The sequence below is a fragment of the Lissotriton helveticus genome, chromosome 12 (assembly GCF_964261635.1).
Source record: "Lissotriton helveticus chromosome 12, aLisHel1.1, whole genome shotgun sequence".
NCBI lineage: Eukaryota > Metazoa > Chordata > Amphibia > Caudata > Salamandridae > Lissotriton > Lissotriton helveticus.
The window spans coordinates 580,843,785-580,868,043 of NC_136073.1; the positions used below are offsets into that span (position 1 = coordinate 580,843,785).

At 42.5% G+C, this 24,259-nt stretch overlaps 1 protein-coding gene across 7 annotated transcripts in view; it reads right to left on the reverse strand.

Annotated features, from left to right (window-relative positions):
* The window catches only part of KATNB1 (katanin regulatory subunit B1), a 637,584-nt gene that overhangs the window by 421,523 nt on the left and 191,802 nt on the right, over positions 1-24,259 (reverse strand). For all 7 annotated transcript variants that reach the window (XM_078671470.1, XM_078671472.1, XM_078671466.1 and 4 more), the window contains exons 8-9: positions 18,413-18,454; positions 16,655-16,738 (exon numbers count right to left, since the gene is read on the reverse strand). In XM_078671470.1, coding sequence (XP_078527596.1) covers positions 16,655-16,738; positions 18,413-18,454 — 126 coding nt within the window. The remainder of the gene's footprint in view (positions 1-16,654; positions 16,739-18,412; positions 18,455-24,259) is intronic.

Here is a 24,259-nt window from a genome sequence, read left to right on the forward strand (position 1 = left end):
CATGGAGCAGTGCAGTGGGAGAATGCAGGAACAGGCCTTTTTTAGTAAATATAGCTCGCCAATATTTCTCTCTCAATTGAACCACGCACACAGAAACATTGATTGCTGGGATCAGTTGCGCTAACATTTAGTAAATGTGCCCTTTACTTTCCAATTTTTTTCAAGTTTCTTACCTAAAATATTCATCACCCCTGGTCCATTTTTTAGATCACCAGAACTCTCCATCTTTATCCTTTACCCCTTCTCCCCCACCCCCAGTGGTCATCCATATTGTTACTTCTTCTAAGCTTACTTAGTATGTAATAAGCAGTTTATAAGGAGACAATCACATCACATGGGGCTCTAAGGCTGGTACACTGACATAGAAGGGAGGCTCACACTAACATAAGAAAACTGACACAGGAGTAGAGTAGTGAGTAAAGTAGTGAGTGCAGAGTAGTGAGTAGTGAGTAGAGTAGTGAGTAGAAAGTAGTGAGTAGAGTAGTGAGTAGAGTAGTGAGTGGAGAGTAGTGAGTGGAGAGTAGTGAGTGGAGTAGTGAGTAGAGTAGTGAGTAGTTAGTAGTGAGTAGAGTAGTGAGTAGAGCAGTGAGTAGAGCAGTGAGTAGAGCAGTGAGTAGAGCAGTGAGTAGTGAGTAAAGTAGTGAGTGCAGAGTAGTGAGTAGTGACTAGTGAGTAGAGTAGTGAGTGGAGAGTAGTGAGTAGAGTAGTGAGTAGTGAGCAGAGTAGTGAGTAGTGAGTAGTGAGTAGTGAGTAGTGAGTAGTGAGTAGAGTAGTGAGTAGAGTAGTGAGTAGAGTAGTGAGTAGAGTAGTGAGTAGAGTAGTGAGTAGTGAGTAGAGTTGTGAGTAGAGTAGTGAGTAGAGTAGTGAGTAGAGTAGTGTAGTGAGGTGAGTAGTGAGGTGAGTAGTGAGTAGTGAGTGCAGAGTAGTGAGTAGTGAGTAGTGAGTAGTGAGTAGTGAGTAGTGAGTAGTGAGTAGTGTAGTGAGTAGAGTAGTGAGGTGAGTAGAGTAGTGAGTAAAGTAGTGAGTGCAGAGTAGTGAGTAGTGAGTAGAGTAGTGAGTGCAGAGTAGTGAGTAGAGTAGTGAGTAGTGAGCGGAGTAGTGAGTAGTGAGCGCAGAGTAGTGAGTAGTGAGTAGTGAGTAGTGAGTAGAGTAGTGAGTAGAGTAGTGAGTAGAGTAGTGAGTAGAGTAGTGAGTAGAGTAGTGAGTAGAGTAGTGAGTAGAGTAGTGAGTAGAGTAGTGAGTAGAGTAGTGAGTAGTGAGTAGTGAGAAGAGTAGTGAGTAGAGTAGTGAGTAGTGAGTAGAGTAGTGAGTAGTGAGTAGAGTAGTGAGTAGAGTAGTGAGTGCAGAGTAGTGAGTAGTGAGTAGAGTAGTGAGTAGTGAGTGCAGAGTAGTGAGTAGTGAGTAGAGTAGTGAGTAGTGAGTAGAGTAGTGAGTAGTGAGTAGAGTAGTGAGTAGTGAGTAGAGTAGTGAGTAGAGTAGTGAGTGCAGAGTAGTGAGTAGAGTAGTGAGGTGAGTAGTGAGTGCAGAGTAGTGAGTAGTGAGTAGAGTAGTGAGTAATGAGTAGAGTAGTGAGTAGTGAGTAGAGTAGGTAGTAGTGAGTAGAGTAGTGAGTAGTGAGTAGAGTAGTGAGTAGAGTAGTGAGGTGAGTAGTGAGTGCAGAGTAGTGAGTAGTGAGTAGAGTAGTGAGTAGAGTAGTGAGGTGAGTAGAGTAGTGAGTAAAGTAGTGAGTGCAGAGTAGTGAGTGCAGAGTAGAGTAGTGAGTGCAGAGTAGTGAGTAGTGAGTAGAGTAGTGAGTGGAGAGTAGTGAGTAGAATAGTGAGTAGTGAGCAGAGTAGTGAGTAGTGAGTAGTGAGTGCAGAGTAGTGAGTAGTGAGTAGAGTAGTGAGTAGAGTAGTGAGTAGAGTAGTGAGTAGTGAGTAGAGTAGTGAGTAGTGAGTTGAGTAGTGAGTGCAGAGTAGTGAGTGGTGAGTAGAGTAGTGAGTAGAGTAGTGAGTAGTGAGTGCAGAGTAGTGAGTAGTGAGTAGAGTAGTGAGTAGAGTAGTGAGGTGAGTAGTGAGTGCAGAGTAGTGAGTAGTGAGTAGAGTAGTGAGTAGAGTAGTGAGTAGAGTAGTGAGTAGAGTAGGGAGTAGTGAGTAGAGTAGTGAGTGCAGAGTAGTGAGTAGAGTAGTGAGTAGAGTAGTGAGTAGAGTAGTGAGTAGAGTAGTGAGTAGAGTAGTGAGTAGAGTAGTGAGGTGAGTAGTGAGGTGAGTAGAGTAGTGAGTAGAGTAGTGAGTAAAGTAGTGAGTGCAGAGTAGTGAGTAGTGAGTAGAGTAGTGAGTAGAAAGTAGTGAGTAGAAAGTAGTGAGTAGAGTAGTGAGTAGAGTAGTGAGTAGAGTAGTGAGTAGAGTAGTGAGTAGAGTAGTGAGTAGAGTAGTGAGTGGAGAGTAGTGAGTAGAGTAGTGAGTAGTGAGCAGAGTAGTGAGTGCAGAGTAGTGAGTAGTGAGTAGAGTAGTGAGTAGTGAGTAGAGTAGTGAGTAGTGAGTAGAGTTGTGAGTAGTGAGTAGAGTAGTGAGTAGTGTAGTGAGTATAGTAGTGAGTAGAGTAGTGAGTAGAGTAGTGAGTAGAGTAGTGAGTAGAGAGTAGAGTAGTGAGTAGTGAGTGCAGAGTAGTGAGTGCAGAGTAGTGAGTAGTGAGTAGAGTAGTGAGCAGTGAGTGCAGAGTAGTAAGTAGTGAGTAGAGTAGTGAGTAGAGTAGTGAGTAGAGTAGTGAGTAAAGTAGTGAGTAAAGTAGTGAGTGCAGAGTAGTGAGTAGAGTAGTGAGTAGAGTAGTGAGTAGAGTAGTGAGTAGAGTAGTGAGTAGTGAGTAGAGTAGTGAGTAGTGAGTAGAGTAGTGAGTAGTGAGTGCAGAGTAGTGAGTAGAGTAGTGAGTAGTGAGTAGTGAGTAGTGAGTAGAGTAGTGAGTAGAGTAGTGAGTAGTGAGTAGAGTAGTGAGTGGTGAGTAGTGAGTAGTGAGTGCAGAGTAGTGAGTAGAGTAGTGAGTAGTGAGTAGAGTAGTGAGTAGTGAGTAGAGTAGTGAGTAGTGAGTAGAGTAGTGAGTAGAGTAGTGAGTAGTGAGTAGAGTAGTGAGTAGAGTAGTGAGTAGAGTAGTGAGTAGAGTAGTGAGTAGAGCAGTGAGTAGAGCAGTGAGTAGAGCAGTGAGTAGAGTAGTGAGTACAGTAGTGAGTAGAGTAGTGAGTACAGTAGTGAGTAGAGTAGTGAGTAGAGTAGTGAGTAGTGAGTAGAGTAGTGAGTAGTGAGTAGAGTAGTGAGCAGAGTAGTGAGTAGAGTAGTGAGTAGAGTAGTGAGTAGTGAGTAGAGTAGTGAGTAGAGTAGTGAGTAGAGTAGTGAGTAGAGTAGTGAGTAGAGTAGTGAGTAGAGTAGTGAGTAGTGAGTAGAGTAGTGAGTAGAGTAGTGAGTAGTGAGTAGAGTAGTGAGTAGAGTAGTGAGTAGAGTAGTGAGTAGAGCAGTGAGTAGAGCAGTTAGTAGAGCAGTGAGTAGAGTAGTGAGTACAGTAGTGATTAGAGTAGTGAGTAGAGTAGTGAGTAGAGTAGTGAGTAGAGTAGTGAGTAGAGTAGTGAGTAGAGTAGTGAGTAGAGTAGTGAGTAGTGAGTAGAGTAGTGAGCAGAGTAGTGAGTAGAGTAGTGAGTAGTGAGTAGAGTAGTGAGTAGTGAGTAGAGTAGTGAGTAGAGTAGTGAGTAGAGTAGTGAGTAGAGTAGTGAGTAGAGTAGTGAGTAGTGAGTAGAGTAGTGAGCAGAGTAGTGAGCAGAGTAGTGAGCAGAGTAGTGAGCAGAGTAGTGAGCAGTGAGTGCAGAGTAGTGAGTAGTGAGTAGAGTAGTGAGTAGTGAGTAGTGAGTAGAGTAGTGAGTAGAGTAGTGAGTAGAGTAGTGAGTAGAGTAGTGAGTAGAGTAGTGAGTAGAGTAGTGAGTAGAGTAGTGAGTAGAGAGTAGAGTAGTGAGGTGAGTAAAGTAGTGAGTGCAGAGTAGTGAGTAGAGAAGTGAGTAGTGAGTAGTGAGTAGTGAGTAGTGAGTGCAGAGTAGTGAGTAGTGAGTAGAGTAGTGAGTAGAGTAGTGAGTAGTGAGTAGTGAGTAGAGTAGTGAGTAGAGTAGTGAGTAGAGTAGTGAGTAGAGTAGTGAGTAGAGTAGTGAGTAGTGAGTGCAGAGTAGTGAGTAGAGTAGAGTAGAGTAGAGTAGAGTAGTGAGGTGAGTAGTGAGTAGTGAGTGCAGAGTAGTGAGTAGAGTAGTCAGTAGTGAGTAGAGTAGTGAGTAGAGTAGTGAGGTGAGTAGAGTAGTGAGTAAAGTAGTGAGTGCAGAGTAGTGAGAGAAGTGAGTAGTGAGTAGAGTAAAGAGTAGTGAGTAGAGTAGTGAGTAGTGAGTAGAGTAGTGAGTAGAAAGTAGAGTAGTGAGTAGAGTAGTGAGTAGTGAGCAGAGTAGTGAGTAGTGAGTGCAGAGTAGTGAGTAGTGAGTAGTGAGTAGTGAGTAGTGAGTAGTGAGTAGAGTAGTGAGTAGAGTAGTGAGTAGTGAGAAGAGTAGTGAGTAGTGAGTAGAGTAGTGAGTAGAGTAGTGAGTAGAGTAGTGAGTAGAGTAGTGAGTAGAGTAGTGAGTAGTGAGTAGTGAGTAGAGTAGTGAGTAGTGAGTGCAGAGTAGTGAGTAGAGTAGTGAGTAGTGAGTAGAGTAGTGAGTAGAGTAGTGAGTAGAGTAGTGAGTAGTGAGTGCAGAGTAGTGAGTAGAGTAGTGAGTAGAGTAGTGAGTAGTGAGTAGAGTAGTGAGGTGAGTAGAGTAGAGTAGTGAGTAAAGTAGTGAGTGCAGAGTAGTGAGTAGAGAAGTGAGTAGTGAGTAGTGAGTAGAGTAGTGAGTAGTGAGTAGAGTGGTGAGTAGAGTAGTGAGTAGAGTAGAGTAGTGAGTAGAGTAGTGAGTAGAGTAGTGAGTAGTGAGTAGTGAGTAGAGTAGTGAGTAGTGAGTAGAGTAGTGAGTAGTGAGTACAGAGTAGTGAGTAGTGAGTAGAGTAGTGAGTAGTGAGTAGAGTAGTGAGTAGAGTAGTGAGTAGAGTAGTGAGTAGAGTAGTGAGTAGTGAGTGCAGAGTAGTGAGTAGAGTAGTGAGTAGTGAGTAGAGTAGTGAGTAGAGTAGTGAGGTGAGTAGAGTAGTGAGTAAAGTAGTGAGTGCAGAGTAGTGAGTAGAGAAGTGAGTGCAGAGTAGTGAGTAGAGTAGTGAGTAGTGAGTAGAGTAGTGAGTAGAGTAGTGAGGTGAGTAGAGTAGTGAGTAAAGTAGTGAGTGCAGAGTAGTGAGTAGAGAAGTGAGTAGTGAGTAGAGTAGTGAGTAGTGAGTAGAGTAGTGAGTAGAGTAGTGAGTAGAGTAGTGAGTAGAGTAGTGAGTAGAGAGTAGAGTAGTGAGTAGTGAGTGCAGAGTAGTGAGTGCAGAGTAGTGAGTAGTGAGTAGAGTAGTGAGCAGTGAGTGCAGAGTAGTAAGTAGTGAGTGCAGAGTAGTGAGTAGAGTAGTGAGTAGAGTAGTGAGTAGAGTAGTGAGTAGTGAGTAGAGTAGTGAGTAGAGTAGTGAGTAGAGTAGTGAGTAGTGAGTAGAGTAGTGAGTAGAGTAGTGAGTAGTGAGTAGAGTAGTGAGTAGTGAGTGCAGAGTAGTGAGTAGAGTAGTGAGTAGTGAGTAGTGAGTAGAGTAGTGAGTAGAGTAGTGAGTAGTGAGTAGAGTAGTGAGTAGTGAGGTGAGTAGTGAGTAGTGAGTGCAGAGTAGTGAGTAGAGTAGTGAGTAGTGAGTAGAGTAGTGAGTAGTGAGTAGAGTAGTGAGTAGAGTAGTGAGTAGTGAGTAGAGTAGTGAGTAGAGTAGTGAGTAGAGTAGTGAGTAGAGTAGTGAGTAGAGTAGTGAGTAGAGTAGTGAGTAGAGTAGTGAGTAGAGTAGTGAGTAGAGCAGTGAGTAGAGCAGTGAGTACAGTAGTGAGTACAGTAGTGAGTACAGTAGTGAGTAGAGTAGTGAGTAGAGTAGTGAGTAGAGTAGTGAGTAGAGTAGTGAGTAGAGTAGTGAGTAGTGAGTAGAGTAGTGAGTAGTGAGTAGAGTAGTGAGCAGAGTAGTGAGTAGAGTAGTGAGTAGTGAGTAGAGTAGTGAGTAGTGAGTAGAGTAGTGAGTAGAGTAGTGAGTAGAGTAGTGAGTAGTGAGTAGAGTAGTGAGCAGAGTAGTGAGTAGAGTAGTGAGTAGTGAGTAGTGAGTAGAGTAGTGAGTAGAGTAGTGAGTAGAGTAGTGAGTAGAGTAGTGAGTAGAGTAGTGAGTAGAGTAGTGAGTAGAGTAGTGAGTAGAGTAGTGAGTAGAGAGTAGTGAGTAGAGTAGTGAGTAGAGTAGTGAGTAGTGAGTAGAGTAGTGAGTAGTGAGTGCAGAGTAGTGAGTAGAGTAGTGAGTAGTGAGTAGAGTAGTGAGTAGTGAGTAGAGTAGTGAGTAGAGTAGTGAGTAGTGAGTAGAGTAGTGAGTAGAGTAGTGAGTAGAGTAGTGAGTAGAGTAGTGAGTAGAGCAGTGAGTAGAGTAGTGAGTAGAGTAGTGAGTAGAGCAGTGAGTAGAGTAGTGAGTACAGTAGTGAGTAGAGTAGTGAGTACAGTAGTGAGTAGAGTAGTGAGTACAGTAGTGAGTAGAGTAGTGAGTAGAGTAGTGAGTAGTGAGTAGAGTAGTGAGTAGTGAGTAGAGTAGTGAGCAGAGTAGTGAGTAGAGTAGTGAGTAGTGAGTAGAGTAGTGAGTAGTGAGTAGAGTAGTGAGTAGAGTAGTGAGTAGAGTAGTGAGTAGAGTAGTGAGTAGAGTAGTGAGTAGAGTAGTGAGTAGAGTAGTGAGTAGAGTAGTGAATAGAGTAGTGAGTAGAGTAGTGAGTAGTGAGTAGAGTAGTGAGTAGAGTAGTGAGTAGTGAGTAGAGTAGTGAGTAGAGTAGTGAGTAGAGTAGTGAGTAGAGTAGTGAGTAGAGCAGTGAGTAGAGCAGTGAGTAGAGCAGTTAGTAGAGCAGTGAGTAGAGTAGTGAGTACAGTAGTGAGTAGAGTAGTGAGTACAGTAGTGAGTAGAGTAGTGAGTAGTGAGTAGAGTAGTGAGTAGTGAGTAGAGTAGTGAGCAGAGTAGTGAGTAGAGTAGTGAGTAGTGAGTAGAGTAGTGAGTAGTGAGTAGAGTAGTGAGTAGTGAGTAGAGTAGTGAGTAGAGTAGTGAGTAGAGTAGTGAGTAGAGTAGTGAGTAGAGTAGTGAGTAGAGTAGTGAGTAGAGTAGTGAGCAGAGTAGTGAGTAGTGAGTAGAGTAGTGAGCAGAGTAGTGAGCAGAGTAGTGAGCAGAGTAGTGAGCAGAGTAGTGAGCAGAGTAGTGAGCAGTGAGTGCAGAGTAGTGAGTAGTGAGTAGAGTAGTGAGTAGTGAGTAGTGAGTTGAGTAGTGAGTAGAGTAGTGAGTAGAGTAGTGAGTAGAGTAGTGAGTAGAGTAGTGAGTAGAGTAGTGAGTAGAGTAGTGAGTAGAGTAGTGAGTAGAGTAGTGAGTAGAGTAGTGAGTAGAGTAGTGAGTAGAGTAGTGAGTAGAGTAGTGAGTAGAGAGTAGAGTAGTGAGGTGAGTAAAGTAGTGAGTGCAGAGTAGTGAGTAGAGAAGTGAGTAGTGAGTAGTGAGTAGTGAGTAGTGAGTGCAGAGTAGTGAGTAGTGAGTAGAGTAGTGAGTAGAGTAGTGAGTAGTGAGTAGTGAGTAGAGTAGTGAGTAGAGTAGTGAGTAGAGTAGTGAGTAGAGTAGTGAGTAGTGAGTGCAGAGTAGTGAGTAGAGTAGAGTAGAGTAGAGTAGAGTAGAGTAGAGTAGAGTAGAGTAGTGAGGTGAGTAGTGAGTAGTGAGTGCAGAGTAGTGAGTAGAGTAGTCAGTAGTGAGTAGAGTAGTGAGTAGAGTAGTGAGGTGAGTAGAGTAGTGAGTAAAGTAGTGAGTGCAGAGTAGTGAGAGAAGTGAGTAGTGAGTAGAGTAAAGAGTAGTGAGTAGAGTAGTGAGTAGTGAGTAGAGTAGTGAGTAGAAAGTAGAGTAGTGAGTAGAGTAGTGAGTAGTGAGCAGAGTAGTGAGTAGTGAGTGCAGAGTAGTGAGTAGTGAGTAGTGAGTAGAGTAGTGAGTAGAGTAGTGAGTAGTGAGAAGAGTAGTGAGTAGTGAGTAGAGTAGTGAGTAGAGTAGTGAGTAGAGTAGTGAGTAGAGTAGTGAGTAGAGTAGTGAGTAGTGAGTAGTGAGTAGAGTAGTGAGTAGTGAGTGCAGATTAGTGAGTAGTGAGTAGAGTAGTGAGTAGTGAGTAGAGTAGTGAGTAGAGTAGTGAGTAGTGAGTGCAGAGTAGTGAGTAGAGTAGTGAGTAGAGTAGTGAGTAGTGAGTAGAGTAGTGAGGTGAGTAGAGTAGAGTAGTGAGTAAAGTAGTGAGTGCAGAGTAGTGAGTAGAGAAGTGAGTAGTGAGTAGTGAGTAGTGAGTAGAGTAGTGAGTAGTGAGTAGAGTGGTGAGTAGAGTAGTGAGTAGAGTAGAGTAGTGAGTAGAGTAGTGAGTAGAGTAGTGAGTAGTGAGTAGTGAGTAGAGTAGTGAGTAGTGAGTAGAGTAGTGAGTAGTGAGTAGTGAGTAGAGTAGTGAGTAGTGAGTACAGAGTAGTGAGTAGTGAGTAGAGTAGTGAGTAGAGTAGTGAGTAGAGTAGTGAGTGCAGAGTAGTGAGTAGAGTAGTGAGTAGTGAGTAGAGTAGTGAGTAGAGTAGTGAGGTGAGTAGAGTAGTGAGTAAAGTAGTGAGTGCAGAGTAGTGAGTAGAGAAGTGAGTAGTGAGTAGAGTAGTGAGTAGTGAGTAGAGTAGTGAGTAGAGTAGTGAGTAGAGTAGTGAGTAGAGTAGTGAGTAGAGTAGTGAGTAGAGTAGTGAGTAGTGAGTGCAGAGTAGTGAGTGCAGAGTAGTGAGTAGAGTAGTGAGTAGAGTAGTGAGTAGTGAGTGCAGAGTAGTGAGTAGAGTAGTGAGTAGAGTAGAGTAGTGAGTAGGACATCACAGGCAGCAGCTGTGCAAGCTTCTTACACTCACAAGGAGACCACAGGCAGCTGAGGTGCAATCTTCTCCCACTCACAAGAACGACATCACAGGCAGCAGCAGTGCAAGCTTCTTACACTCACAAGGAGACCACAGGCAGCAGAGGTGCAAGCTTCTCACACTCACAAGAAGGACATCACAGGCAGTAACGGTGCAATATTCTCACACTCACAAGGAGATCACTGGCAGTACACACCACATGAACACACTCCATAACACATAGCAACAATACATTGGCATTTACAATGCCATTAGCTCAAACTCAAATAAATCCGAGCCCGATTGCATTTCTAATGCTTGTCTTTATTTGTTCTTACTGCACATTTTCTTACTTGTTGGCTCAAAATTTCCTCATGTCGAATACTCAGTTTTACCAATTTGAGAATGCTCATGGTGTTGCTTTTTGTTTTCCCCTTCTCATTATGACTGATAATGTTCGCATAATATCCTGGAATGTGAAGAGTTTGCGTAATCCTGTCAAGAAACAAAAGGGTACTTACCCATCTATCTTGTTTACATTGTAAAATTGTGATGCTACAAGAAACACATCTTAATGAAAACGATATTAGCTGTCTTAAAAAGCAATGGGTGGGTCATGTGTATTGTTCTCCAGCTAAAGACAGTAAAAATGGAGTGGTGACACTATTTCATAAGTCCCTTTCCCTTACTATAGAAAAGGAGGAAAAAGATGCGGCTGGCAGATAACTTCTTCTTCACCTAGTTAAAATGGTTCCCCTATCTCTCTCTTTAACATTTATGGCGCCACTGGTATTGATTCACAGTATTGTCAGTCCATGTCACATATTCTCCACTCCTGTTCTGCTTACAACCTCTTAGTGGATGAGGATTGCAATCAGGTCATGGATCCCTTTACTGACAGGAAATCCACCTCTTGATATATCCATAATAAAATGCAAAAAACCTTTAAGAGTACTATTCGTTCGAGAGGCTTGGTAGATGCTTGGAGGATATATAATCCGGACTGTTTAGAATTCACTTTTTATCCTCTTACACGTAATTCTACATCTAGAATTGACTAAATTCTTTTAGTCCTCACCTTCACCCTAATCTAACTCATGCTGAAATTGGTTCCATACTTATTTCAGATCACGCTCCTGTCTTTATTAATTTAGATCTCCCTTCTGAGCCCACCAAACCCCGTAGATAGTGCTTTAATAATTATCTACTCAAAGACCCCCACTTTCATTGGGCGCTTCAAGGATTGTCAGAATTTTTCTCTTTAATTCTAGTCCAGACATACTCTTTCACACCAATTGGGACTCTTTTAAATCCACAGCCAGAGGATTTATCATCGACTATGTGGCTGTTAGGAAGAAACAACTTCTCAAGGAATCAGCTTCCTTGATATCTTCCATTAAGCAACTTCAGCATACCTATTTTTCTTCTAATGATAATGATACTCTTAAGAAATTAGTCCAAGCAAAATTGAATTTTATTGGGAAGTCGATGGAGAAAGCCTCTGGGACGTTACTATAGCCTTATAGCCCGCCGTAGCGGGCTATACCGGCTATTAAAGGCCAACTGAATCGTTAAAGGCCCGAGCCGAAGGCGAGGGACTTTAACGAAACAGCGGGACTTTAATAGCTGGTATAGCCCTGCTACGAAGGGCTATAAGGCTATTAGAACATTCTTCACAAAAAAGTATCAGAGGGTCAGAGTCTTAAAGGTGATTACCATGAACAGGGGTGGTTACTAAAAAGCCAAACAGTGAAAATTATAACAGCCAGGTCAGGTTTGTGTCCGATCTCTGGCACCCATCATTCACCACTCGGAACCGCCCTTCATCATTTGGGGCTCCGAGGACAAACAACACACCTGTTATTTACTCCAACAGAGAAGGACTAGCCTTCCTGTTGGGCAAGGATGGTTGATGCGAGTTAGAAAAATATATACTCACAACGTGGCTGCTGGGGTAAAAAAGAGTGCAGTGCTAGGAAAAAGTAATACCAAGAGTGATAAGGAAAGTGAGTAAAATTGGTTTGAGGAGCAAAAATATTTTATTAAAGTATAGCTCCCGACACCAAGGTTAAAAAATAGCCAAGACAGGGGAATTAATAAACTGTCTAGCGGTGGAACGTGGTCGACATGTTTCAGCAATTACTGGCCCTTTGGCCTTGCTTTCTTCAGGACCTAAAATTGACGCTACTGCAAACAAAAAACCCCTTATAGTGAGAAAATTTGTGTTCTATAAAAAAGAAGAAGAATACTGGAACGATTTTGTTATTGATTTAAATGTCACCTGAACCTTCTAGGTGTACTCGTTCCGATACTTCTTACGAATTCAGTATTTGACTGAAAAAGAAATGCATGGCATAAGTAAAGCACCCACCACCTGTCCACCACAGTAAACTACCTTGTACACCATCGATCATTCTTAACGTAGGTGAGATCTATATCCAGGACATTCAATCACTACACACTGTATTATACTAGTGTCATCCCATTTAGTTAGATTTTGAAAAAGTTATTTACAAATTTCACGGACTACTTCTTACCTGATTTGTAAGAAGTAAAGACCTCACCCCACCTGGCTGCGGCTCAGGACATAGGTGAAGCACCGCTCTGAAAAAGGTGAATAAATCCAACAACTGAATCACTCACCACAATGTCAACAAAAGATTCAATCATTCGTCGCCGAGAACTACTGTCCTAGTGTCAGGCTGGGGCACACAAGAGTATGGTAATGTGCTAGTGTGCCCCCGCTGAACGGTATATTTGTTGTCATGCCCGTTCTCAGCCTGTTCAGCCAAGTGTCCATAAAGATGTCCACTTGTGAACATGGGATTATTCCATAGTTTGAAGCCAGCTCTCAGCATACTTTGTACTATTAGGGTAAATAATCAGGGTAAACAATCCTACTGCCAAACGTGTGTCCTAAGGCAGTGATACCACATGCATGTATACATGCAGTAGCAGTAATCCCTTAGTTGGTATTAAGAATGCCAGTATTTTAGCGATGCAGCATAAAATGGAACCATTGTGCCAAAGAACTGGCTCTGTGTCAATAGTCATATAGGAATGCTGCAACCTGTAGTAATGCGGAAGCCAGTAACGAGACGAGAAAAAGTGCTCAATGCACTCGCGGAAACCTTACCTCTCCGTCTTAATACCAACTAAGGGATTACTGCTACTGCATGTATACATGCATGTGGTATCACTGCCTTAGGACACACGTTTGGCAGTAGGATTGTTTACCCTGATTATTTACCCTAATAGTACAAAGTATGCTGAGAGCTGGCTTCAAACTATGGAATAATCCCATGTTCACAAGTGGACATCTTTATGGACACTTGGCTGAACAGGCTGAGAACGGGCATGACAACAAATATACCGTTCAGCGGGGGCACACTAGCACATTACCATACTCTTGTGTGCCCCAGCCTGACACTAGGACAGTAGTTCTCGGCGACGAATGATTGAATCTTTTGTTGACATTGTGGTGAGTGATTCAGTTGTTGGATTTATTCACCTTTTTCAGAGCGGTGCTTCACCTATGTCCTGAGCCGCAGCCAGGTGGGGTGAGGTCTTTACTTCTTACAAATCAGGTAAGAAGTAGTCCGTGAAATTTGTAAATAACTTTTTCAAAATCTAACTAAATGGGATGACACTAGTATAATACAGTGTGTAGTGATTGAATGTCCTGGATATAGATCTCACCTACGTTAAGAATGATCGATGGTGTACAAGGTAGTTTACTGTGGTGGACAGGTGGTGGGTGCTTTACTTATGCCATGCATTTCTTTTTCAGTCAAATACTGAATTCGTAAGAAGTATCGGAACGAGTACACCTAGAAGGTTCAGGTGACATTTAAATCAATAACAAAATCGTTCCAGTATTCTTCTTCTTTTTTATAGAACACAAATTTTCTCACTATAAGGGGTTTTTTGTTTGCAGTAGCGTCAATTTTAGGTCCTGAAGAAAGCAAGGCCAAAGGGCCAGTAATTGCTGAAACATGTCGACCACGTTCCACCGCTAGACAGTTTATTAATTCCCCTGTCTTGGCTATTTTTTAACCTTGGTGTCGGGAGCTATACTTTAATAAAATATTTTTGCTCCTCAAACCAATTTTACTCACTTTCCTTATCACTCTTGGTATTACTTTTTCCTAGCACTGCACTCTTTTTTACCCCAGCAGCCACGTTGTGAGTATATATTTTTCTAACTCGCATCAACCATCCTTGCCCAACAGGAAGGCTAGTCCTTCTCTGTTGGAGTAAATAACAGGTGTGTTGTTTGTCCTCGGAGCCCCAAATGATGAAGGGCGGTTCCGAGTGGTGAATGATGGGTGCCAGAGATCGGACACAAACCTGACCTGGCTGTTATAATTTTCACTGTTTGGCTTTTTAGTAACCACCCCTGTTCATGGTAATCACCTTTAAGACTCTGACCCTCTGATACTTTTTTGTGATAAATGTAACTGGGGCTTGTATTCAGAACTGGTCGTTAAATTGCCCTTGGGTCCCCCGTAATTATTTGTGTTGTTGATATATTAGAACATTCTGCCACTAGAGGGCAGAATGTTCTAACAAATTAAACAAAGGATTCTCGAAGCTCGAGGGGATATAAATCCCCTCGAACTTCGAGAAGCCTTTGCAGAACATTGGAATGTTGCTCTGCGGGCCTTTACCGGCCAGTAGAAGCAGGGAGCACTCCATTGTCTGCAATGAAGCTCCCAACATTCCAATGTTCTAATAAAAATTAATTCCAAAATTTATGATAGTCTTAATAGAGCTGGCAAACAGCTAGTGAACTATTTGAAAGTCAAATCTCAAAGATCCAAAATAGTTAATATCATTGATGATAACGGTGTTAATCATTTCAAAGATGAGGAGATATTAAAATGTTTTAGGGATTTCTATAAGGCCCTATACACTCCTGAATCTTCTCTTTCTGACACAGCTTTGGAGGCATTTTTTTAATCTCTGCCTCCCCGCTCCTCCTCCTCCCTTGATTGCTCATTATTAGACAAAGACCTGTCCCTCTCTGAAATTAAATTAGCCTTAGCTCAATTACCTAAAGATAAGGCCCCCAGCCCCGATGGTTTTACCACAGAATTCTATTCCTGCTTCTAACAGACTCTTCTCCCCTATCTTTTATCTCTTTTTCAGCACTTTATTTCTCATAATGAAGCTTGGGGCTCTTTTCTTGCAGTCATGATTTTTTTAATCCTAAAGGAAGATAAAGATTCCTTATCCTGTGACAACTATCGCCCTATTTCTTTAATCAATTTAGATTGCAAATGTTTTGCTAAGGTATTGGCCCTTTGTCTCAATCAGGTAATTCCTGATTTGATTGGCTCTGAACAGACAGGGTTTGTTAAAGGAAGAACGCTGGCAGATAATTCAAGAACTTTTTAAAATACCATTCATCTTGCATCTAAGAGTTCCTCCCCTGTTGCAGCCATCACCCTCGACGCCGAAAAAGCTTTTGATCGCATTCATTGCCTTTTTATGATGCATGAACTTAAGTGGCATGGTGGTTTTGGTCCCGGTATCTTGTCTCTTATAAATTTATTATATTCCTCCCCAACCACTTCAGTTTTTGTTAAGGGATTTCAATCTCTTTATTTTATCCTCCAACTGGGCACCCGTCAGGGCTGTCCTCTTTCACCTTTGCTCTTCAAAGGTAGGCGTAGACCGCCTACTGAGACGCGTTTTTACGGACTGAGGATACGGATTTTAGTTTTCGGGCGTTACTTAGGCCTGGGAATTTTCCCCTTGCATCCAGCGCAATACACTGGATCGTCGACTCTGGACTTGAATCACACAAAATGCTGTACTTTCGTGTTATTAAGCCCTGATGAAGTTCTCTTTGTGGAAACGAAACGCGTTGGTTGAACTGTTTGTGCTATTAACTTATGGAAAAACTAAGTTGAAATAAAGACGTTTGATACAACATAAGTGTCTAGGACTTCATTGCCTGGTGTACCTCCATTGTACCTGCTCTCTTCAGGATCTGGAACACAGAGGCGCCACGCAAAGACTGGTGCTGGGGTATCAGTGCACAGGCCCATTTACAGAGGATACTTGCTTGAGGTGCAGAGTCGTAAGTCCATCGTTGAAACTTTCTTATCAAAATAATACAGTACCTTTGTTTTTATTTGCTTCAATAAAGCTCTTTAAACTAAAAAACGAATGGACCATGCGACGGGAGCCGATCACAAATTGCGATAGACCTGTAGCCTCTCAGAGACAGACAACATAAATTGGATCCCCAACCTATAGGGACATCAATATTAAAAATAAATATCCTTGGAAATATATAAGGAGGTTGATCTGGGAGGGTGTGACTTATCTTGTGCACTATCTTGATGAATATAAAGAAAGACTCATCACATTATACTTGCCCTGAAGAAGTCCTTAGGGACGAAACGCCTTGGCTACGGTCATTTTTAAGAATATTTTGAATAAAGAGAATTGAAACAAGACCTGCTGAATGGATTTGACATTTTGTTACATCGAATATTAAGCTTGATGGACATTGATTGGAGTGCTGGATCATATTGTATTGTTAAGAATTGTAGTATATTGATTCCTAGGAGGCTTAGGGGTATTGAGTCTCAGATCCCTGGCACCCTGAGAACAAGACTAACTATAGCCCAATTGCATGATAGGTGCAGTCACTATTGCCCCATATCCTGCCTTACTTTGTGTTTATTAACTAACAAAAAATGTGTCACATACAGCCTTTTTACCATGCTTGCAAAGCAACATCTTACCATGGTTGTATAAATCACCAATCTTGCTGCCAATGCTGTAAAATCTCGTAAAGACTGTGACTGCCTTAGGGAAATCTGTGAGCAAACCCACTGAAGCCTCAAGGCTTTAAGTGTGCCATGAACTGGGAATTTCAGTTTAACAGGGCAAGTGATATAGTGGCACTCTTATTGGATGTGTCTTTAACAAACTAAGTACCATAGAGAATTCACCATCATACTTTACGAAAACCCATTCAAATTCAACATTCCATTCTTTTGGGGGACACTATTCCAATTTCCTTATATTAAAAACGGTAATAGTAACCCCTGATACACGCAAAGAGTACTAGAGAGAAAGACTTACTTAAGTGGTAGCAAACAGACTGCATTTTAAACTATCTTATTGGTTAAAGCATCTGTGGCAAAGATCTTTGTTTGCTCAGCAATTTCCCGGGTTTAACAGTAAGATATCTCTGGTCATTAATGCACTTGCTCATCATAAATTATGATAGCAGGTTAATGTGCAAAATACAATGTGTAATATGCAGGGCACAGATTTGTAATGTATGCATATAGCTCTGTGAGTAATTGCTTTTTTAGAAGAGATCTTTGTGTTACCTGCAGGTCAAAACGTCTAATTCTTCCCATATAACTTAAGTTCTGAACTGGCATCAAGGAACCATATCAAAACGGTTCCAATATAGTGCATGAATTTTTGACATTGAGGCATTATGTATTATCATATAAATAAAGAATCTTGAATAAGGGTGTGATCACCCACAATTTGTTTTCTTATAAAGGGAGATCGTGTGCAATGGCTTGAGGGGATTAAAATGGTCCATTCTCATTATTAAAGACTTTTACAGGGGTGTAGTAGTCTGAAAGATGTTGCATCCCATACCTTCACAGTGTGGTCATCTGCGCATGACGCTAACCATTTTCCATCAGGACTGAATCGGAGACACCGCACTGGTTGTGTGTGTCCCTAACAAAGAAAAAAACACAACTATGAAGAATTTCTAAGTTAGAATGCTGGGGCAAATTAAAATATGGGATGCACAGCAATTACATTTGATCAACAAACAAGAAACAGAGTATCCCATGGGACTTTTACTATAACAAAGGAGGTGAGATATGCTTCTAAATGATCAGGCAAAGGCTATAGACCGAAGTACACTAAGGAAAAGCTGCCCAATAAGACACAAGGAGAAAGTAGCTACAAAACTTAAATATTCTTCTGAATCACTTGGTTAGTTATATAGGGCCGGATTAAGAGTTGCTCGTAATATTCCAACCCATGCGCAAACTCCTGTTTATGCAGGGGTCGGAATTAAGAGTTTGAAGGTATTTAACACATCTGTTAATTAACGGATGTGCTAAGTAACACAACTTTTATTCAATTTCGGCAGGTTTGGTCATACGCTATTTACCATATCATGCAGAATTTGGTGTGTTAAACACCACAACTCGCATGTTTTTGCCCATGAACTCATGATAGGTTTTATTTATCACACCCGATAAATAACGTAACCTGTGGTATTGTTATTCATAAGGTGCAAAAAATAACACCGTATCCCATAATCAGGCCTCTAGTGGAGCAAATCTACATTATACTGGACTCATATACAAAGGAACTGTATACGATAGGAGCAACAGTAAGACAGTGCAAAAAACCTTCAGTGAAGGGGTAAAAACAGTCTACAATATTAAACTGGAGCACGTACAGGAGCAAGACTGCATTAGCGTAGGCCACTACAATAGGCTGGTAGCAATTGCCAAAAGATATGGGGCATAAACAGGACAGGAACAATGGCTCATTTTTTAGACAGAGTAACAATGAGAAACAAAGGCAAGGAGTGACTCAGAGCAAAAGAGTGCAGTATAATTACAGAGAATGAAAGGGACTAGGAATAAAACCGTGAAACAGCAAGCGGCTATGTGATATAGTAGGAATCAGCAAGCAGACGTGGAGAAGTGTGGCTCACTGGTTAGAGCAGGCAGACCCTGAAGCAGAGGTCAGACCCGGGACCAGGGTTCAATTCCCGACGCGGCAGGGTCTCGAGCTCAAAATGTCCACGGACTCGATAATTCTCGCTTCGGTGCCTGACCTAATCATGGGTTCACACTCTGCAACTCTGGGCATTAAGCTTGCATAATCTCCACAACGGCCCCCCGCGGCGGGATGCCTGGCTTTCACCTTGGGGATGCCCTGTAGGGGCTATCTCACAGGGAAAAGCCAGGACGGGTTCCCAAGGCAAAGCGCTTAGAGACCCCTGGGTTATAAGCGCTATATAAATCCAAAACATACATACATACATACACTGTACAAACTTGATTGAACAGAACAAAATCAGCAATGCGGACATATCTTCAACATTTAATTCTAGACGTGTAAACCCCTTCACTCCCACTTATGTCTGTCAGAATCCTACCGAGCGCCAAATACCAAGAAAGATCACCGCCTATATTAAACTCCAGAGAGAGTGTCCATCTTCTACCTCAAACTCTTTCCCAATCAGGGGAGATGTCCTCTCTGATAGCAGCACATCTCAAAATAAACATTACCTTTAGTCTTCAAAGATACTTAAAAAAAAGAGCAGTTCCTTCTCCAGTAAGGGCCCGTGAACATGATAATCCACTGCATGCTAACAGCACTTACCTTATATCGAAAAATGCAACCTTTTCGCCTGATGTCCCAGATCTGCAATTGAGACAGCAATCAAATGTAAGAATAGAGCCAATGTAAAGAGCAGAGAGACACAAAACACATACTGCATCACATTGTCTGTGGAAGTGACAAATGTGGGAGAAGAAAACACTAATGTGGATAAATCAGCTTTACGGAGATGATGAAAAAAACTATGCTGAATGTAACATTCTCAATACAAGCTTGACTATTATTTATGCTTTGTCATCTATATATGGCATGCTTTATGAGACACACAAGGAAGAGTACAAATATGAGAGCCCTTGAGACCAACAGATGTTTTAGGTCAAAATATGTGCATTTGTGTAAGCTGCGAACAAGTCATGGAATCATGAATGAATATTAGTCAAGTCTACAGAAATGAGCGAGATGCAGAGTATTCCACAGATGCATTCCACCGGTTCATGGATCTCCACTGGATTGCCTTATGAGTTTGAATAAAACTTAACTTAAGAATTCAGAGTAAAGTTGCTTTTACTTGAGAAACAGAACTGTCAATTTTCTGCCTAGAAATAGTCGGTTAATCCAAAATTGAATCTACAGCACTACATGTGAAGAACAGATGCTTACAGAATAAATAACATAATCTGATCAAGGCATGTGTGGCTGTAGATACACATCATTTGTATAAACTGTATAGCAGTGTCCTCCAAAAGTGGTGGCTAATCAGTCGACCTTACAGTTGTTTTAAAAAGTGTATGTAGCACCGCCTGTCCTACATAGGCTTGTTGGTGTGCAAGAACATCCACACAACAGTGATTTGTGAAAGTGTGTGATGTAGACCATGTAGCTGCTTTTAATATGTCAGCTATGGGGATGTTGCCGAAGCAAGCCATTGATGCCCCTATTTTGTGGGTAGAATGTGCTCTAGGTGGTGTAGTCACAGTTATTATAGCTTTGATGTAGCATGTTTGAATATATTTAACAATCCATCTAGAAACGCCTGAATTAAAAATGGGCTTCCCTTTATAAGAGGGGTCTTAAATCAACAAAGAGTTGTTGAGTTTTGCGATATAAAACATTAATGCCCTTTTGACATCTAGTGTATGAAGAGCTCGTTCAGCCACAGAATCAGTTTGGGGGAAGAAAACAGGTAATTAAAGCAAGTGATTAAGGTGGAAAGGGTAAACTACTTTTGGGAGTAATTTTGGGTTGGTATGAAGAACCACCCTGTCCGTGAGTAGTTGGAAAAAGGGCTCTTTTTATGTTGGGTCATGGAGTTCACTGACATGCCTTAGTGAAGTGATGTCAATTAAGAAGGCAACCTTCCAAGAAAGAAATTGGAGGGAGCAACTGTGCAATGGTTCAAAGGGCGGACCCATAAGCCTTGTGAGAACACGCAGGCACAGGTGCAGTGGGGATGCTGGGTGGTATGTTTCTTTTAAGGCCTTCCATGAAGGCTTTATTAACTGCCACTTGGAACAATGATAAGGGATGCCTATTTTGTAGCTAGGCAGCTACTGATGTAAGCGAATGGAAGTATAATCGAGGCCGGACTGTTGTAAATGCAATAGGTAATAAATAATGTTTTGTACTGATGCATTGAATGGATCAATATTTTGGTTACAATTGTAAAAAAGTAAACTTTTTCCACTTGGCTGAATAACAATCTCTAGTGGTAGGAAAACGTGCTTCCTTAAGAATAGTCATGAATTCTGTTGGCAAATTTAGGTATCCGAGTTCCATTACCTCAGGAGACCAATCGCAAGGGTTTGGCTGTCTGATTTCGCCATGGTTCTGAGTGAGAAGATCCGGGTTGAGGTGAAGCATTTCGAGTGGTACGACTGAGAGTTCGAGCAGTGTGGTGAACAAAAATTGACAAGCCCATGTGGGAGCTACCAGAATAAGGGTGAGATGTTTGCCTGAGCTTCCGAACCAGAAACAGAAGAGGGGGAGCGGGGAGATAAGAGGACGAAAAGCGTAGGCAAATATCCGGGACCAACTGATCCTTAGTGCACTGCCTTTGTATCAGGAGTGGGTGAACCTGGAGGTGAAGGTTGGGCATTTTGCTTTCGGTGGAGTCGCAAAGAGGTCTATTTGTGGAAAACCTCATTTGTGGAAGTATGGCAGAAGGCCTTGGGGGCGAAGTTCTGAGGAGGTCGGCAAAATGGTTGTTTGTGCCTGCAGATGTTCCGGTAGCAGATGGGTATCGTGATGTATCGCCCAATGCCAAATGGTCTGAGGGAGGCGTGACCGCTCTACAGAGCGTGTCTCTCCCTGTTTTGGTAAATAGTGCATGGCTATCATGTTGTCCGTCAGGACTAAGAAAACCTTATAAGGTGAGGTAGAAATGCTTTTAACACTAGGTGAACAGCTTGAAGCTCTTGGTAGATGATCTGGAGATTCAGGTGTTGGTGTCCCAGAAACCCAGAACTGTTAGATCTTGTAGGTGAGCACTCCACCCTGCAAGGGAGGCAGCTTCTGTTAGCACGAAATGTGGAATAGGGTCAAAGAACGGCTGCCCTTTTAGTACGTTTTGGGTGTTCCACCACTGCAGAGACTGATGAGTGCGGCTGTCTACCAATACAACATCTTCCAGTGGACCCTGTGACTGAGTCCACTGCTGTGCTAGACATTCTTGTAGAAGAAGCATGTACAGTCTTGCATGAGGTACTACGGCAATGCATGATGCCATAATTTCCAGAAGACGCATGAAGGTTGCGACTGTTAAGTACTTGAAATTGGGGACGCAGTGTTTGAAAATTGTGAATTCTGGCTGCATTTGGATAGGCTAAACCTGATTGAGTGTTGACCACAGCCCCTAGATATGGCTGGAGCTGTTGAGGCTGAAGATGGGACTTTTGGACATTCATAGTGAATCACAATTGGTGAAGAAGGTTTATGGTAATCGGAGTGTGTTGACGACACAGAAGGTGTGTACGTGTTTTGATCAGCCAGTCATCTAGATACCAGAAGAGATGAATGCTTTGTCTGCATAAATGCGCTGCTACCAGTGCTAAGCATTTGGTAAACACTCTGGCTGCAGTGGTTACTCCGAATAGAAAAACATTAAATTGGTAGTGTTTTCCTGCTATCGCAAACGCAGGTATTTGCAATGTGCTGGGTGAATAGGACTGCGATAGTACACGTCCTTTAAGTCTAGTGATAACATGAAGTTGCTTTGCTGCAGAAGTGGAAGCACCTGTTGAAGTGTGACCATATGGGAGTGCTCTGATAATATATAGTGATTTAGACGCCGTAGATTTACGATTGGCCCTAAGGAGACGTCCTTTTTGGGAATAAAAAAGTACAGGGAGAAGACCCTTGATGTTGTAGAGGAACTGGCTCTATAGCTCCTTTGAGTAAGAGAGCTTGCACTTCTTGTTTAAGCAATTGATGATGATCCGGAGAGAGTCTGCAGGTGCGAGGTGGAATATTGGAAGGAGTGTTAATGAGCTCCAGGCAATAACCATACTGGATAATACCCAACACCCACTGATCTGATGTTATGGACTGCCAGATGGGAAGAAACTGCTGCAAATGAACTCAGACAAGTGCAGAATGATCGGGGGGAAGGAGAAGTAAGTCACGGTTTGCTACTGGATGGGGCATTACAAGTTGGTGTACCTTTTCCCCCAACATTTGAAGTGGTTACCTCTGTAGTTGCCTCTGAAATACCCTCTAGATGGAGAGATGTGAGTTTGCGATCAGTAGGCAGATGCAGAGGTATCTGTAGATGTCGCTTTTGCACCTGTTCTGTAAGAGGCAACCTCAATACGTATTTCAGTTTTTTTCCAAGGCCTTATCTACTTGTGAGGCGCAGAGACGTTCCTTATCAAATGGGATTTTATGTACAATTTGCTGGACTTCTGGTTTAAATCACGAGATACGTAGCCAGGTATGCCTGCGAAGGAGGACATTTGTATTGATGCCTCTGGCAGCAGTATCCGCAGAGTCCAGTGCACATCTAATGGAAGGGCTGAAAGTTAACTTCCCTTCCTGAACCAGTTCTTGCCCTTTCTTTTTATGTTCTTCTAGGAGACTTTGGAGGAGTTCCTCAATCTCATCCCAGAGAGCTCTTTCATATCTAGCTAATAATTCCTGTGTGGTTGTAATTCGCCAATTATTAGCGGATTGCACAGCAAAATGTTTGCCTGATGCATCAGTGACGTTAGATTCTTTTTCAGGAGATGGTGAGTTGGCTGTAGTTTGTGAGTTAGCCCATATACGGGAATTTGAGACAACTAAAGAGTCTGATGGGAGCTGGCCTCAAATACAAATTGGGTCAAATGGTGCAGCGTTAGATTTCTGATCTACTCTATGGGTAATAATGCAATCCAGTTCAGGATTCTTAAATATATCGTCTGCATAGCACATTATAACTTTAAGCATTGGATAAGGTTGAGACGCCCAGTGCATTAACCATAAAATCCTCATCCATGGATTCTTTATGCAGTGTAATGCCATGGTATGCTGCTGTCCTAGCAATAAACTCTTGATATGATGTAGTATCATCAGGAGGTGAGGTTTTGGCAGGGTGTAGGTCTAGATCTGTATCCCCTGGGGGGTGGTAGGGTTTATTTCATAATCCTTCCAGGGGTCTGGTGGTGGTGATGCGCCATAAGTGTCATCACCCCCCCCCCGATCTGCAACTGGGTCTGTTTGTGGAGATCCCCGAGGCATCATATTTAAGGGATTCTGTGGTGAGTGAGGTACAGAAGGTACAGGTAGTGGTGGTAAGTGAGAGATGGAGACGTAGGAGGAATAGGGTGCAGAGGACTGGTAGCCGGGTCCTCCTAATTCTTCATAAGCAGTGGCAAAAGAATGGCTTCTTGAAAAGAAGTTTAAGGCTTGGCAGAAGGCACTGCCGAAGTCTTTGTAATAATGCGTCCAGTATCCGGATGGCTAGTGATCCGTTTATGTTTCGGAGTCTCTTCTGCATGGTTCCCAAAATAGGCTCTTGGAGTGTCGCAGGAGCCGATTTTGTTTTTGGTACCGAAGGCTTCGTGCCAAATTGTTTTTAGTTTTCAGGACCGGAGTGACCGAAGCCGAAGAGGCTGCATTTCCACTCGATGTGGAACCAAATGGCTTTCTAGGTGCATTTGGTCCCAAACCAGAGGGCGGGGCAGCTTTAGCTGAATTTCGGTGCCGACCATAGCCAGATGGCAGTGGCGACCCAGAAGCCTTTTGTTCTGTGGAAACCGAGAGTTTTAGTGTGGGTAAGTGAGGTGCTTGAGTACTCATAGCACCTTGACCCAGCAGCAGAGTGGACAATTCTAATTTGTTGTCGAATTCGGAGTCCGAAACTCCAACCTAAAAGGTCCCTCTTCTTTGGCTGCAGAGGGGTCAAGTTCTTCCTCTTCCTGTTTGAAGATATCGGACGTGTGCTTGATTTCACATCTCTGCATTTCTCAGCGGCGTGCGAGACAGTCCCGCAGGGTCTTTTTTGATCGAAATGACAGACGGGCATCACAATTTTCTTCTCTTTGCTTGGGGGATAAGCACAGATTTCAGACCTCTTGAAGGTCGGTCCGCGGGTACTTTGATAGGCACTGGTGACAGAATCAAAACTGAGTCCATTCCATCAGCAGAGTATCATCAATGAAGCTGACAGAGTAAAAGTAGCCCAAACGGGTGAGGCCCAATGGCCACGATCGGAAAATGCCGACCCGACAAATGAGTCTCTTCAGAACTTCGATACGTGAGGAAGAAAAAACACGTTTGAAACAATACCAACAGGAGTAAAGTGGATTACACACTGAAAGGATCCCAAAAACGGTCTTGAACCGGAGCAGAGTAATACATGTCCGAATCCGACGGCGGAAAGAAAAACAATCTAAATGGAGCAGATGCCCATGC